The sequence below is a fragment of the Oncorhynchus mykiss genome, chromosome 2, assembly GCF_013265735.2.
Source record: "Oncorhynchus mykiss isolate Arlee chromosome 2, USDA_OmykA_1.1, whole genome shotgun sequence".
Classification (NCBI taxonomy): domain Eukaryota; kingdom Metazoa; phylum Chordata; class Actinopteri; order Salmoniformes; family Salmonidae; genus Oncorhynchus; species Oncorhynchus mykiss.
This window is the reverse complement of record NC_048566.1, coordinates 92,064,023-92,078,748: the sequence shown is the minus strand read 5'-3', so window position 1 is coordinate 92,078,748 and position 14,726 is coordinate 92,064,023. Positions and strand designations below refer to the sequence as shown.

Genomic DNA, 14,726 nt, shown 5'->3' with positions numbered 1-14,726 from the left:
GGTCAAATAGCCCTTACACAGCCTGGAGGTGTGTTGGGTCATTGTCCTGTTGACAAATTAAATGATAGTCCCACTAAGCCTAAACCATATGGGATGGCGTATCGCTGCAGAATGCTGTGGTAGCCATGCTGGTTAGCTGTGCCTTGAATTCTAAATAAATCACAGACAGTGTTACCAGCAAAGCAACCCCACACAATCACACCTCCTCCTCCATGTTTCACAGTGGGAACCACACATGCAGAGATCATCCGTTCACCTACTCTGCGTCTCACAAAGACACGTCGGTTGGAAACAAAAATCTCAAATTTGGACTCATCAGACCAAAGGACAGATATCCACTGGTCTAATGTTCATTGCTCGTGTTTCTTTGCCCAAGCAAGTCTTCTTATTGGTGTCCTTTATTTGTGGTTTCTTTGCAGCAATTCGACCATGAAGGCCTGATTCACGCAGTCTCTTAACAGTTGATGTTGAGATGTGTCTGTTACTTTTACAGTTAACTCTAATGAACTTATCCTCTGCAGCAGAGGTAACTCTTAGTCTTCCTTTCCTGTGGCGGTCCTCATGAGAGCCAGTTTCATCATAGCGCTTTATGGTTTTTGCGGCTGCACTTGAAGATTCTTAAAAAATTATTTTTATGTTCCGCATTTACTGACCTTCAGGTCTTAAAGTAATGATGGACTGTGGTTTCTCTTTGCTTATTTGAGCTGTTCTTGCCATAATATGGACTTGGTCTTTTACCAAATAGGCCTATCTTCTGTATACCACCCCTACCTTGTCACAACACAACTGATTGGCTCAAATGCATTCCACAGATTGTTTTACAAGGCACACCTGTTAATTGAAATGCATTCCATTCCTCATGAAGCTGGTTGAGAGAATGCAGAGTGTGCAAAGCTTAACACTTTAGTTACTACTTGATTCTATATGTGCTATTTCATAGTTTTGATGTCTTAACTATTATTCTACAATGTAAAAAAATAGTAAAAATAAAGAAAAACCCTTGAATGAGTAGGTGTGTCCAAACTTGACTGGTACTGCATGTCTATTGATCTCTCATTTCCACCCAATTATAGCAATTTAGTAATTTGATTTGAACACTTAATAAAAATAATTATCACGGATATACTCTGCATAATTAATGATATGCATTGTGATGGGAAAAACCCTGCCTTTTGTTTTCCTTTCAATGTGAACTTCAAAAGGAAAAAGCATCAACCACAAGTGCCTGTTTAAGAGAAGAGATCTCCTAAAACAAAGTAATAATCTGCATTTGAAGGGAATAAATAATGGTTTTCCAATCAGGCATTGTTCAATAGAGCACGCTCCAACAGTAAGTGCTCCAACGTAATTATGATTGCATTACATTAGGTGGTTCCTCCTACCCAATATTGGGGGGTTGTTGTCACTGATGTATTCAAGTCCATCTAAATCCAAATATTGTGTTAACGATGAATATTAAAGGCAGAGCCCAGTGACAGGTTAATGTGGAAGCGGGGGTCAATGACTGTTTAAGGTTAGAATACATAACAGGGAGACCACAATTCATACGTTTATGACAGGATAGCACATTATTAACAACAATGGATTTATAGAACATGTCTTGATAGTAAGTAACAGCTCCTAACAAAGTCATTAACAAGAAGTAGATTCAAGTGCCATTTTATCAAGAGCAAATGGAACAACTGATCTGTCTCATTGTATTTTCAATCTGATTAAATATTGCACTGCATAAGAACATAGATAAACTTTCATCAGGAATGTACATTTTAAATGTGGTTTCTGATCACAGGGAGTGACATGGACTCCTTCACTGCAGGCTACCAGACTAGGGCCTTGACTGGTTCAGTTGTCTCTGTGAATAACACACAGAGACTTTGACAGACATGAGTCCTGTCATGTGGGTTTTCATCAACTCTCCTCCAACAGCATAATCATGGGTGACGTGGGCAACAAAATACTGTTTCCTTTAACAGAAGAAGCAAAGAAAAGAAAAAAACGGACTAACTACAAAACCAGACTGCAGTGCAGTAATATATTCCAGGATGAATCATCTAATGTAGGCCTGCTACGTGGAGGGTTGTCTTGACCTGCTGTCCACTTGAAATGTATTTCAAGGAATTTTAGCTGAATTCTGGTGAGCGGTAATAAATGAAACGTAAGATGACAAAGTAATTATTTTCCATGCGTTTCATTAATGTGACCCAATGTCACCTTGTTCTCGGACAGAAAAAAAAAACACACAGAAAGCAGAGCAGAGCCATAATGAGATGTTTGGCCACAGGCCTTTTAAAAGGAGAAATGATGCTGTCACTCTGCCGTCATGACAACTGCCCCTGTGGCACTGAATCACTGACACCCTCAATGTCCTGTATGTTTCGTAGAGGGCAAGGAGGAACTAGTTGATCTGAGCATTTACCTTACCAAGTCTATTCTCTACACCAGTGGATTGAGTTCTGATGGATTTTTGGAATAGCCAGTACTTTATGTAGTATATCATATTGTCGTCTCTACCTTCTGGCCCTTTGTGCTGTTGTCTGTGCCCAATAACATTTGTACCATTTTTTGCGCTGCTACCATGTTGTGTTGCTACCATGTTGTGTTGCTACCATGCTGTGTTGTCATGTGTTGCTGCCTTGCTATGTTGTTGTCTTAGGTCTACCTTTATGTAATGTTGTCTCTCGTCGTGATGTGTTTTGTCCTATATTTATATATTTTTAATCCCAGCCCCGCAGGAGGCCTTTTGGTAGGTCGTCATTGTACATAATAATTTGTTCTTAACTGACTTGCCTAGTTAAATAAAGGTAAAAAACGACAAATAAACAAACCAACTTATAAATGTGGTGGCATTTCAATAAAAAGGGAAATGTAATGTGTTGTCTGGCTGTGAATTTTGTTGTTGATATCTATGAGCAGAACGTTCCCTGCTGTGTGTGATTGTAACGTAGGAGCCAGGAAGCAGGTGCAGAAGGTGTTTAATAATAAGAAATATAAGTTAATACAAACCAGGAGAAGCGTACTGGGGGCCCCTCAGGGGTAGTGTGCTCAGTCCCCTCCTGTACTCCCTGTTCACTCATGACTGCACAGCCAGGCACGACTCCAACACCATCATTAAGTTTGCTGATGACACAAGTAGTAGGCCTGATCACCGACAACGACGAGATGGCCAGGTCTTTGACCTCCCCATATAGGCTGTGTGGTGCCAGGACAACAACCTCCCCCTCAACGTGATCAAGACAATGGAGATGATTGTGGACTACAGGAAAAGGAGGACCGAGCACGCACCCATTTGCTGGGGCTGTAGTGGGGCAGGTTGAGAGCTTCAAGTTCCTTAGTGTCCACTTCACCAACAAACTAACATGGTCCAAGTACACCAAGACAGTCATGAAGAGGGCGCGACAAAACCTATTCCCCCTCAGGAGACTGAAAAGATTTGGCATGGGTCCTCAGATCCTCAATAGGTTCTACAGCTGCACCATCGAGATCATCCTGACTGGTTGCATCACTGCCTGGTATGGAAAATTCTCAGCCTCCGACCACAAGGCACTACAGAGGGTAGTGCGTACATCTCAGTACATCACTGGGGCCAAGCTTCCTGCTATACAGGAACTCTATATCAGGCAGTGTCAGAGGAAGGCCCTAAAAACTCTTAAAGACTCCAGCCAGCCAAGTCATAGACGGTTCTCTCTGCTACCGTATGGCAAGTGGTACCGGCGCGCCATGTCTAGGTCCAAAAGGCTTTGCATTGCCCCCTCTTTTATGCCGCTGCTACTGTTTGCAGTCACTTTAATAACTCTTACCTACATGTACATATTACCTCGACTAACCGGTGCCCCCGCACATTGACTCTGTACCGGTACCCGCTTTATATAGTCTTTTTTTTTTTTTACCCCTTTTTCTCCCCAATTTCGTAGTATCCAATTGTTTAGTAGCTACTATCTTGTCTCATCGCTACAACTCCCGTATGGGCTCGGGAGAGACGAAGGTTGAAAGTCATGCGTCCTCCGATACACAACCCAACCAAGCCGCACTGCTTCTTAACACAGCGCGCATCCAACCCGGAAGCCAGCCGCACCAATGTGTCAGAGGAAACACCGTGCACGTGGCAACCTTGGTTAGCGCGCACTGCGCCCGGCCCGCCACAGGAGTCGCTGGTGCGCGATGAGACAAGGATATCCCTAACCCAGACGACGCTAGACCAATTGTGCGTCACTCCACGGACCTCCCGGTCGTGGCCGGTTACGACAGAGCCTGGGCGCGAACCCAGAGTCTCTGGTGGCCACTGCGCCACCCAGGAGGCCCTCCTTTTATTTCTTACTCGCATCTTTTAAACTGCATTGTTGGTTAAGTAAGCATTTAACTGTTGTATTCTGCGCATGTGACTAATACAATTTGAAGACTCAATCAAGGTCAATTATGAACTCCAGGAGTGCATAATGATGGGGAGCAGGTGTGCGAAATGATGGTTGCCTGGTGTGTGTAATGTGGGTTGCCAGGACCGGTGGTTAGTAGGCCGGCGAAGTTGAGCGCCTGAGAGAGGGAACGGGAGTAGGCGTGACAGTGATGATGTCATATTCCTGAGTCTCTTGGCTGCTTCCTAGTGGGTTGTGTCGCAGCTGTATCAAACACTCCAGGATGAAGTTTCCCCTCGGTACAGAGCTAGAATCAGCTTCCTCTCCCCCAATCCTAACTCTAACCATTTGTCCCAAAATATACTAAACTGACGCAAGATCAGCATGTAGGGGCAACTTTACCTTATAACATATCAAACAATTGAGGTGACTATGTCAAATAGCAGAAAGTGCTGAATCATATTCCAACTGAAACCCTGACCGTCAATACATGCAATTCGGCTGATCTCCATTCCTCTTCTGGCAATATATTAAAAGTTACAACCCAATAAATAATTCAAACAAAGGTATAATAGCCTGTTCAGAGAAACATTGAATATTTATCCAATTTGAAATTATAATCATATAACTACAAGGTACTTGACGTAAAAGGGTTCTCTACAACAGCAGAGTATTCAGGCAGCTAATAGCGCTGCTCATTAGTATGCACCCAGTCCAGCCTCAGACAAAGAGAGAACCATGGTTCTGTACACTTTACAGAAGGCCATTTCAATCTTCTCTCACTCATATTCCTAGCTGTGGATCGATTCGGAATACAGAAACAAAAAAGTAGAAAAACTGTCCCTTTTATATTCAAATGAGAAGTAAGCCTATATGGGGAAATTGGATTTCTCAGAAATGAAGTTCCTGATGGCAAATTGTTTTGGATTATCTTGGTGTATTAATATTCAGGCTATGAAGATCAGTTGGCTAGGCCCATTCTTCACTTCACAGCACAAAGGCAGGTAGAGTAGAACACTCAGTCCACAAAGGAACTGCACTAAAATGATGTTCTCTGTTCAGACTGACTCGCATTTCCATTCCAGTTTCAATGTTCAAACAATTCCCCTTTAAGCACGTTAAGGGATATCCTCCTTGTTAATTTACATATGAAAAGGCGCTGACGGATCACTAGAATTAGATGGTGATTTTGGACATTAGAAAAGGTCCCAAGAACATTGATATGCCTTCCTCTGCCAGACAGACAGAGGCAATCATAATTCAAATGAGGATACATTGAACATTACAGAGAAGAGAGAGAGAACTTTGCTTGACAATTTTAAGTATTTCAGCTCCTACCAAAATTCAATGGCCACATTCTCACAGAACAAGGGGAACACAGAACAAGGGGAACCTACACAAAGTGTACAAAACGTTAGGAACACCTTAATATTGATCTGCACCCACTTTGCCCCCAGAACAGCCACACTTTTTTGGGCATGGTATCTATAAAGGTGTCAAAAGCGTTCCACAGGGATGCTGGCCCATGTTGACTCCAATGCTTCCCATAGTTGTGTCAAGTTGGCTGGATGTCCATTGGGTGGTTGACCATTACTGATACATACTGGAAACTATTGAGTGAAAAACCCAGCAGCGTTGCAGTTATTGACTCAAACCGGTGCGCCTGGCACCTATTACAATACCCCATCAAAGGCACTTTTTGTCTTGCCCATTCACCCTCTGAATGACAAATACACAATCCATGTCTCAATTGTCTCAACGCTTAAAAATCCTTCTTTAACCTGTCTCCTCTCCTTCATCTATACTGATTGAAGTGGATTTAACAAGTGACATCAATAAGGGATCATAGCTTTAACCTCGATTCACCTGGTCAGTCTAGGTCACGGAAAAAGCAGGTGTTCATTATGTTTTGTGCACTAAATGTATATACTATGTTATAACACCAAATGGCAATATCCTATAACCAATCATCATATCCAAGGTGAGAGGGTCAGTATCTGATTATTTAACTGATTCTTTAAACGGAACATTATAAAGAACCTTTATACAGTTCGCAAGAAATTGAAATGATTCAAACATTTCTCAAGTATTAATTTATTTCCCAAATAAACATTTGCATTTGTTGTTATGTAAGCCATTTAAAATACTCAGAGAATCCAACATATTCAGTCACTTAACACTCAAAATAATTTAGCGTAATAAAAATGTCGTCCCCCCCCCCCCCCCCCCCAAAACAAAAAAATAGTGCCAGTTGAAGCTCCAGGGGTTTATCTTCAGAGCTCATCTTTGACTAATATTACTTCTGGAGATTCAGTCATTTTGTCACCACACTCCTTGTGGTGTCTACAAAGTACCAGTAATCAAAGATCCAAGCAGGTTCCCTTCAGTGACTCATCAGGTAAACTTCCTGTTTTACAGTCTTCCAATTCACTCAGCGACATGCAAACCCCTGATGTAGCTGTCCCAGAAACCCACTACATCTGGTGCATGGGGACGGGACTACTTATGTGGCTGAGCTAAATGTCCAGGGCCGGTAAGTTGTGGATGTGGGTTTAGGATGGATTGGGGAGCAAGCTGGGCAGAGTCTTCCCCCCCCCCCCCTCTTCTGTTCAACATGAATGGTTCAATAAAGAGCTTTTAAAATGGCGGAGGCAGTGAAGGCTAAACTAGAGGGCCATGACAGTGAGTGAAGCAGCATACCCAGGCAGAGATATTTCTACTTGGCTGCAACGTCCCCGTCCGGCCTCATGCTGAAGGGCTCCAGGCGTTCGCACTCCGGCAGCAGGTTGTTGAGCCTCTCCATCAGGGGGACGGTCTGGTCAATGCCCATCTGGATACGTCTCAGGATCATGGACATCTCGTTCACCTTCTGGATCTGCTCAGCGTACTTAGCATAGCGCTTCTGACGCTGCTGCATGATGCTGAACAACGTCTCCACAGACAGGTCCATCTGGGAGGGAGGGAGAGAAAGTGTGAGATCATTCTAACAACTTCACATTGTCTTTATTTCAATAGATGTAGCGTGGCTTCTTCCCCTCCCTTATCTATGCGCATATGAAACCCAAAGACAAATGAAAGAAGATGGAGGCCTATTGGGGAAGCTGTTTTCACCAGACTCCGGTCTGTCAGACTAGTGCAGATGAAGGAAAGGAGAGGTGACTTTAACCTCTTTGATCCTCTTGACCAGGGCGTTCTGGTCGAAGGCCACGGCCTCGGCACACTGGTGCAGGTGGTCCTGGTAGCGGATGCAGAGCTGCAGCACCTGGGCAGAGTCCAGCCTCTCTAGACACAAACTGCTGGGGGACATCTGTCCGCTCAGCACACCTAGAGACATGGACAGACTGACCCTCAAAGCATAATCTATGATCACTCTTTCTGTCAACTTCATGGTCATAAAGGAATGTCTAGGCCTATCCATAATTGTACACATTCTCATATGGAACATTATTACAATACGGTAGAGACAGAGGACAGGTCTAGATCTTGATTAGAGGCCCTTAGCTTACCTTTCAACAAGGGCTGAAAAGTGGGGATTTCCTGAAGCTTGATGACATCAGGGTCATTTTGGATGTTGCGCAATGACTGTGTCCCCTGAGCCACCACCACAATGTCATCCATTTTAGCCTTCTGCTTCGCTGGAGAGGGCACCACTGCGACGACAAAGCATTTCAATAAATTTTTCCATCAATTAGTAATTGTTTTTGTGTTGAAAGATAGCTAACCGCTAGAGAGGCTCCTAAAAAAATGACATGAGACTATGGGCCCTGGTCAGCAATAATGAACTAAATAGGGAATAGGGTATCATTTGAAACATCCTGCAAATATGAAACAATGCACTTTTAACCAATGTTCCCTCAAAAAATGTTCAGCACTGAGCACATTTCAGGTCTGCTGAGCGCAAATTGAACGTTGTGAAAATTCTGTGCAACTTTCAACGCATGTTTACTGTGAACACTGAGGCTGTAAACTTTTTCAATTATAAAAAGTGGCCAAGAAGGCTACTGTGCCTATTTGATCATAATGTAGGCTTACCAGAGAGGACTACCATCAAAAATAATTGTGAAAACATTTTAACATGGAAATAGTTGTTCTATCATTCAAATCAAATGTTATTAGTCACATGTACCGAATACAACAGGTGAGACCTTACAGTGAAATGCTTACTTACGGGCCCCTAACCAACAATGCAGTTTAAAAAGTATGGATAAGAATTAGAAATAAAAGTAACAAGTAATTAAAGAACAGCAGTAAAATAACATTAGCGAGACTATACACAGGGGGGTACCGGTACAGAGTCAATGTGCGGGGGTACCGGTTAGTTGAGGTAATATGTACATGTAGGTAGAATTATTAAAGTGACTATGCATAGATGATAACAACAGAGAGTAGCAGCGGTGTAAAAGAGAGGGGCCAATGCAAATAGTCTGGGTAGCCATTTGATTAGATGTTCAGGAGTCTTATGGCTTTGGGGTAGAAGCTGTTTAGAAGACTCTTGGACCTAGACTTGGCGCTCTGGTACCGCTTGCCGTGCGGTAGCAGAGAAAACAGTCTATGACCAGGGTGGCTGGAGTCTTTGACAATTTTTAGGGCCTTCCTCTGACACTGCCTGGTATAGAGTTCCTGGATGGCAGGAAGCTTGGTCCCAGTGATATATTGCCAAGCAGTTGCCATACCAGGCAGTGATGCAACCAGTCAGGATGCTCTCGATGGTGCAGCTATAGAACCTTTTGAGGATCTGAGAACCCATTCAGCCTACAGTGGCAACCAATGTGTGGTGTTTAATGTAGGCCTACATTCTATAGCACTTTTGGAGAAGAACAAAACATGCAGGGCTTGACATTAACCTGTTTATCCACTTGTCCTTCAGACAAGGAGGTGACTGAAAATGTTGTTTGACGCAAGAAACCACCTTACAAAATAAAATGCATTATTATCCCGATACCATTATTACTGGTAATCTGACAAATTATGCTACCCTCTGTCTATCTGCTACTTAGCTTATTATAGCCGGGCTCAAAATACAACACTGCCCCTTTAAGACAAAGAGATGTAGCTCTAGCTTTAATCTCAAAACAAGCGCATCTACTAACAACAAGGGCTGTTGTGGTGCCCGTATTACCGCCACACTGGCGGTCACGAGACATGAAGGCAGTCAAATTCCACATGACCGTTTAGTACGGTAACGGTAACTAGGCTTCTCCAAGCGCTGATGCTGCTGATCATTAGTAGCCTACTAAACCTTGCTAACTGCCTGGTACTCAGCACTAGCACTTAGTAGCCTAGGGGTTAGAGCATTGGGCCAGTAACCGAAAGGTTGCTGGATCAAGTCCCCAAGTTGACAAGGTAAAAATATGTTGCCTGCCCCTGAGCAAGGCAGTTAACCCACTCTTCCCCGGGCGCCAAAGACGTGGATGTCGATTAAGGCAGTCCTCCGCAACTCTCTGATTCAGAGGGGTTGGGTTAAATGTGGAAGACACATTTCAGTTGAATGCATTCAGTTGTACAACTGACTAGGTATCCCCCCTTCCCTATACAACTGACTAGGTATCCCAGTTTCCCTATACAACTGACTGGGTATCCCCCTTTCCCGATACAACTGACTAGGTTTCCCCTTTCCCACTCTTGTCCCTTTAAATCACTCTGACATAAAATGATAAAAAGACGATTTATTATCACTTGTGAATGATGCCCAGCATAAGAAACAATGCCTTTTTGTTCGCAACTTTTTAGAATCATAGTCGCACACCTCATGTGGCCTAGCCCATAGGCCTATATTTGTTAATCAAGTTTGTATCACAACTAAAAGTGGCCAAATAACTTCTTAAAATTAAGCACATTAATCCGCTTTACAAGGGGTGTAGAGCCTAACTGGCATATAAGGAGCACGTGAGTTTCACGTTTGGAGAAGAATTTTCACCCTAAAAATGCACCTTTTATAATAAAAGCATTACATGCACAATTGCATTTGTGGACACTTTTGATAATGGTGTTTTCCACTAATGGAACATTCGGGCTTATAGCCTACTACCACGAGTGCATTGCTGCGCTTATAATGTGAATAAATAGCCTAACAGTTTAAGTTAAATGTTCTGATCTGTTGCGTCAGCCACATTGGGAAAAAACGTTTTTTTGATGCTAGTGCTTGTATTCATTTAGGATCTATCGCATCCCACAACTATCCCAGACTATGTCTGGAATATTTATTTCTCACACAGAATAGAATAGGTGAACTTTTGTACTATGGGAGATAGTAGATTGACATAGTCTAGTGCTTTTGCTGTTCGTTAGGCCTACTCATCTTGTAGGCTGACGAAAAGTAAATGTGGACAGTTCTTCCAATATCTTCAAGATGCGCCTCGGAATTGGATAAGGACGAGTGCAGTTGCGTCCCTGATGTGCCCGTCTTCACTTATAGCCTGTGAGAAAGACCTGATCAGGTAACGGAGAGTCATGTGAGTGAGAGCAGCTTTGGATTGCGCAGTACACTCAGGGAGAAGGGCACAACGCAGCACTCAGGGCCGCAAAAAGCAAGTATTTTTTAGGGTGCATTAAGGCCCCAAAGGGGATGCTGCTGTGAAATTCGAGCCATTATCAAGTACTTGTCAAATTGTGAATGAGCGACTATTGAAGTGTGTACAGCCTGCGCAAAAAACAAAGCAAAGCTCATGCCTTTCAAGCAACTTTTTTCAAATCATCATTAGTCACATCATGCAACCTTACAATGTATTAAATTAAAGCATATAGCCCAACATTTGTAGAACAACTAAAGTTAAATTAATAACTCTAAAATGAATAACTATTTTCTGCTAAATGAACTAGTGTAGCCCACATCCACTTGGGCATCAGGAAAACTCAGAATATGCTATTGTAACGGATGTGAAACGGCTAGCTTAGTTAGCGGTGGTGCGCGCTAAATAGCGTTTCAATCGGTGACGTCACTTGCTCTGAGACCTTGAAGTAGTGGTTCCCCTTGCTCTGCAAGGGCCGTGGCTTTTGTGGAGCGATGGACAACGATGCTTCGTGGGTGACTGTTGTTGATGTGTGCAGAGGGTCCCTGGTTCCCGCCCGGGTATGGGCGAGGGGACGGTCTAAAGTTATTCTGTTACACTATTATTTTCTTCCGAAATAGACTACATTTTCTTCATACCGTGCTTCTTTAGACCTGTCTAAAATAAATAATGGAATTATTGTGATGGTATAGACTATATTACATGGATTTATTCAACTTTTTAAATGGCTTGTAGGCTGTGTGTGGAAGCCTGGAGATACTAAATGTGTTTATGTTAATTAACGGTCAATTACCGTGAGAATGACAGTTATTTTCTTGACAATCACCAGCTGACAAAATTGTGACCGCCACAGCCCTACTCACAACCACAGCTGTAAACACAATCCAGTTCAAAGTGAATGGCACAGATCCATATATTGTAATTGTCTATTTGCATATAGGCCTACTGCAGCTCTGATTGGTTATGCCACACCGGTCTGTGTAGAGTACAGGCTGAGTTGTGGGCACAATAGAATCCTTCTCTGATGTGTTCTGCCTACAACAAAATATCTTTCATAGTTCGTTTTGATTCAGTATGTTGCATTGAAAGTGGCTAATATTGGGTTGATTCGATCACAATTCCGACAATAAAAGGAAACATTGACAGTGTTAACAGGGAAAACTCTAGAAAATTGAGTGAAGTTCAATCTTGTGCTTCTCTCAGTGGGCTGATAGAAAAAAAAGAATGTCAAGTACACATTTGAGTATCCTATGTGCAAGAGTTGAGGGAATAATATAGCGTTCGGAACTTTGTGTGTCAACATCTCCTTCCTCCCAAAGTATGCACTTGTTCACCTCCTTTCACTGACTTGAAAGGAAATGGCTGGTATAAGGAATATGGTTTTGAGTTGTGGAAAGTAGGGAACGTGTACACTTCAGGAGAAATAACATTACTGGGACGCACACACAGACAACCAGTGGTGTAAAGTACTCAAGTAAAAATACTTCAAAGTAACGTTACTACTTAAGTCGTTTTTTTAGCGATTACATATACTTTTGATTCTTAAGTATATTTCAAGTCAAATACTTTAAAACTTTTACTCAGGTAGTATTTTACTGGGTGACTTCCACTCGAGTCATTTTCTATTAAGGTATCTTTCCCAACACTGCAGACAACCTGCCGGTCCTCCCTTCTTACCCGAGGAACTGTAGTCGGTGTGTTTGTGCTCAGAATCACCGCTCTGCTCGGCCCCCATGGTGTCAGTTATGTTATGGCTTCAATTCACCACCTCAGGAGACCTACATCCAAACATAGAGAAGTTAATTTTCAAGCGAACGTTAGCTGTACCACGCAGACATTGGACTGATAAACAAGCCACGTTAGCTAAGTTGCTGTTAGCTAGCTTAGCACATCCCTTACCTTCGTTGTGTTTATCTTGTTCTGTTAGACCACGCCTGTTTTGATTTTTATTATATTTTTACCATCATGATAGTTTCATGATGTAGCAAACTAGAATTAATTTAAGTAAATATGTTAACAAGCTGAAAGATAACAAACTAGCTAGCTACTTCCGTAAACACACAACCACCCCTCTTCTTCTTCTATGCTATCATTGCGGTCAGCAAACAATCGTTTAAGTGCATGCTGCCATCTACTGTGCTGGAATGTACGATCAATCATGATCAATTTTGTACTACCATGACAATAAAATTAATATAAATCCCCACTACTACTAATGTAGTGATCACAATATAGTAGCCATATCTAGGAAAACCAAAGTTCCAAAGGCTGGGCATAATATAGTGTATTCTGACTGAAATTATTGCCACACTTAACAAAGAGCTGCAGTTAGTTTCATCAATTTACACACAATACCCCATAACGACAAAGTGAAAACAGGTTTTTCGAATTTTTGGCGAAATATATATATATATATATTATTCAGACCCTTTGCTATGAGACTCGAAATTGAGCTCAGGTGCATCCGGTTTCCATTGATCATCCTTGAGATGTTTCTTCAACTTGATTGGATTCCACCTGTGATAAATTCAATTGATTAGACATGATTTGGAAAGGCACACACCTATCTATATAAAGGTCCCACAGTTGACAGTGCATGTCAGAATAAAAACCAAGCCATGAAGTTGATGGAATTGTCCATAGAGACCCGAGACAGGATTGTGTTGAGGCACAGATCTGGGGAAGGGTACCAACAAATGTCTGCAGTATTGAAGGTCCCCAAGAACAGTGGCCTCCATAATTCTTAAATGGAAGAAGCTTGGAACCATCAAGACTCTTCCTAGAGCTGGATGCCCAGCCAAACTGAGCAATCGGGGGAGGAGGGCCTTGGTCAGGGAGGCGATGCTACCCATCCAACCTGACAAAGCTTGAGAGGATCTGCAGAGAAGAATGGGAGGGAGAAACTTCCCAAATACAGGTGTGCCAAGCTTTTAGTGTTATACCCAAGAAGACTCAAGACTGTAATTGCTACCGAAGGTGCTTCAACAAAGTACTGAGTAAAGGGTCTGACTACTTATGTTAATGTGATATTTCAGTTTGACATTTTTAATACATTTGAAAAAAAATTAAGATGGAAAAAAATGATTTAATAAAGTTAGAATAAGGCTGTAATGTAACAAAATGTGGGGGAAAAATCAAGGGGTCTAAATACTTGCCGAATGCACTGTTATGCACTGTATGTAAATGTATGTGGGTTTTTAGTGGGAGTGTCAATGTAGTGTGAGTGTGTATATCACAGGAGGCTGCTGAGGGGTGGACAGCTAATAATAATGTCTGGAATGGAGTGCCATTACTATGAGCCTGTCCTCCCAAATGAAGTGCCACCAGCCGCCGTCTAGTGAGTGTGCGTAGGGTCAGTGCAAGATAGTCTGGGTACCATTAATTTACTATTTAGCAGTGTAATGGCTTGGGGGCTGGAAGCTGACTTGGATCCTGGTGGTCCGAGAGCCAATGCTCCGGTACTGTTTGCCGGACAGTAGCAGAGTGGACAGTCTATGGCTTGGGTGGCTAGAGTCTGGCATTTTTCTGGCCCTTCCTCTGACACCACCTGATATAGAGGTCCTGGATGGCAGGGAGATTGGCCCCAGTGATGTACTGAGCTGTCCGCAAGGGCGGTCAAGGGCGATGCATTTTCCATACCAAGCTGTGATGCAGCCAGTCAAGATACTCGTTGGTGCAGCTGTATAACGTTTTGAAGATCCGAGGGCCCATACCAAATCTTTTCAGCCTCCTGAAGGGGAAGAGGCGCTATATTAGTGCATTGGAACACTGGGACGTGTTCAACGTGATCATCTTGTCTTATGGCTCAGCAACGGTTTCAGATGGAAGACCGACCACAATAAGCAACTCAGTAGATTTACTGAGTGAG

The 14,726-nt window shown here is 42.7% G+C and overlaps 1 protein-coding gene across 1 annotated transcript; it reads right to left on the bottom strand.

Moving 5' to 3' along the window:
* Nucleotides 1-6,431: 6,431 nt before the first annotated feature.
* On the bottom strand, nucleotides 6,432-13,151 carry borcs5 (BLOC-1 related complex subunit 5). Its single transcript, XM_021576854.2, has 5 exons — nucleotides 12,758-13,151; nucleotides 12,536-12,636; nucleotides 7,856-7,999; nucleotides 7,516-7,673; nucleotides 6,432-7,299 (listed from the first exon to the last, which is right to left on the bottom strand). Exons 2-5 carry the CDS (start codon nucleotides 12,591-12,593, stop codon nucleotides 7,066-7,068), a joined length of 594 nt encoding a protein of 197 aa, XP_021432529.1. The 5' UTR covers nucleotides 12,594-12,636; nucleotides 12,758-13,151; the 3' UTR covers nucleotides 6,432-7,065.
* Nucleotides 13,152-14,726: the final 1,575 nt, after the last annotated feature.

Excerpts from the sequence above, each read along its gene's own strand:
- borcs5 (XM_021576854.2), bottom strand. The coding sequence starts at position 12,593 with ATGGGGGCCGAGCAGAGCGGTGATTCTGAGCACAAACACACCGACTAC. Across the intron at positions 8,000-12,535 it reads CACCGACTACAGTTCCTCGG|TGGTGCCCTCTCCAGCGAAG; the intron begins GTAAGAAGGGAG and ends TTGTCGTCGCAG. Across the intron at positions 7,300-7,515 it reads TGGTCAAGAGGATCAAAGAG|ATGGACCTGTCTGTGGAGAC; the intron begins GTTAAAGTCACC and ends CCTCCCTCCCAG.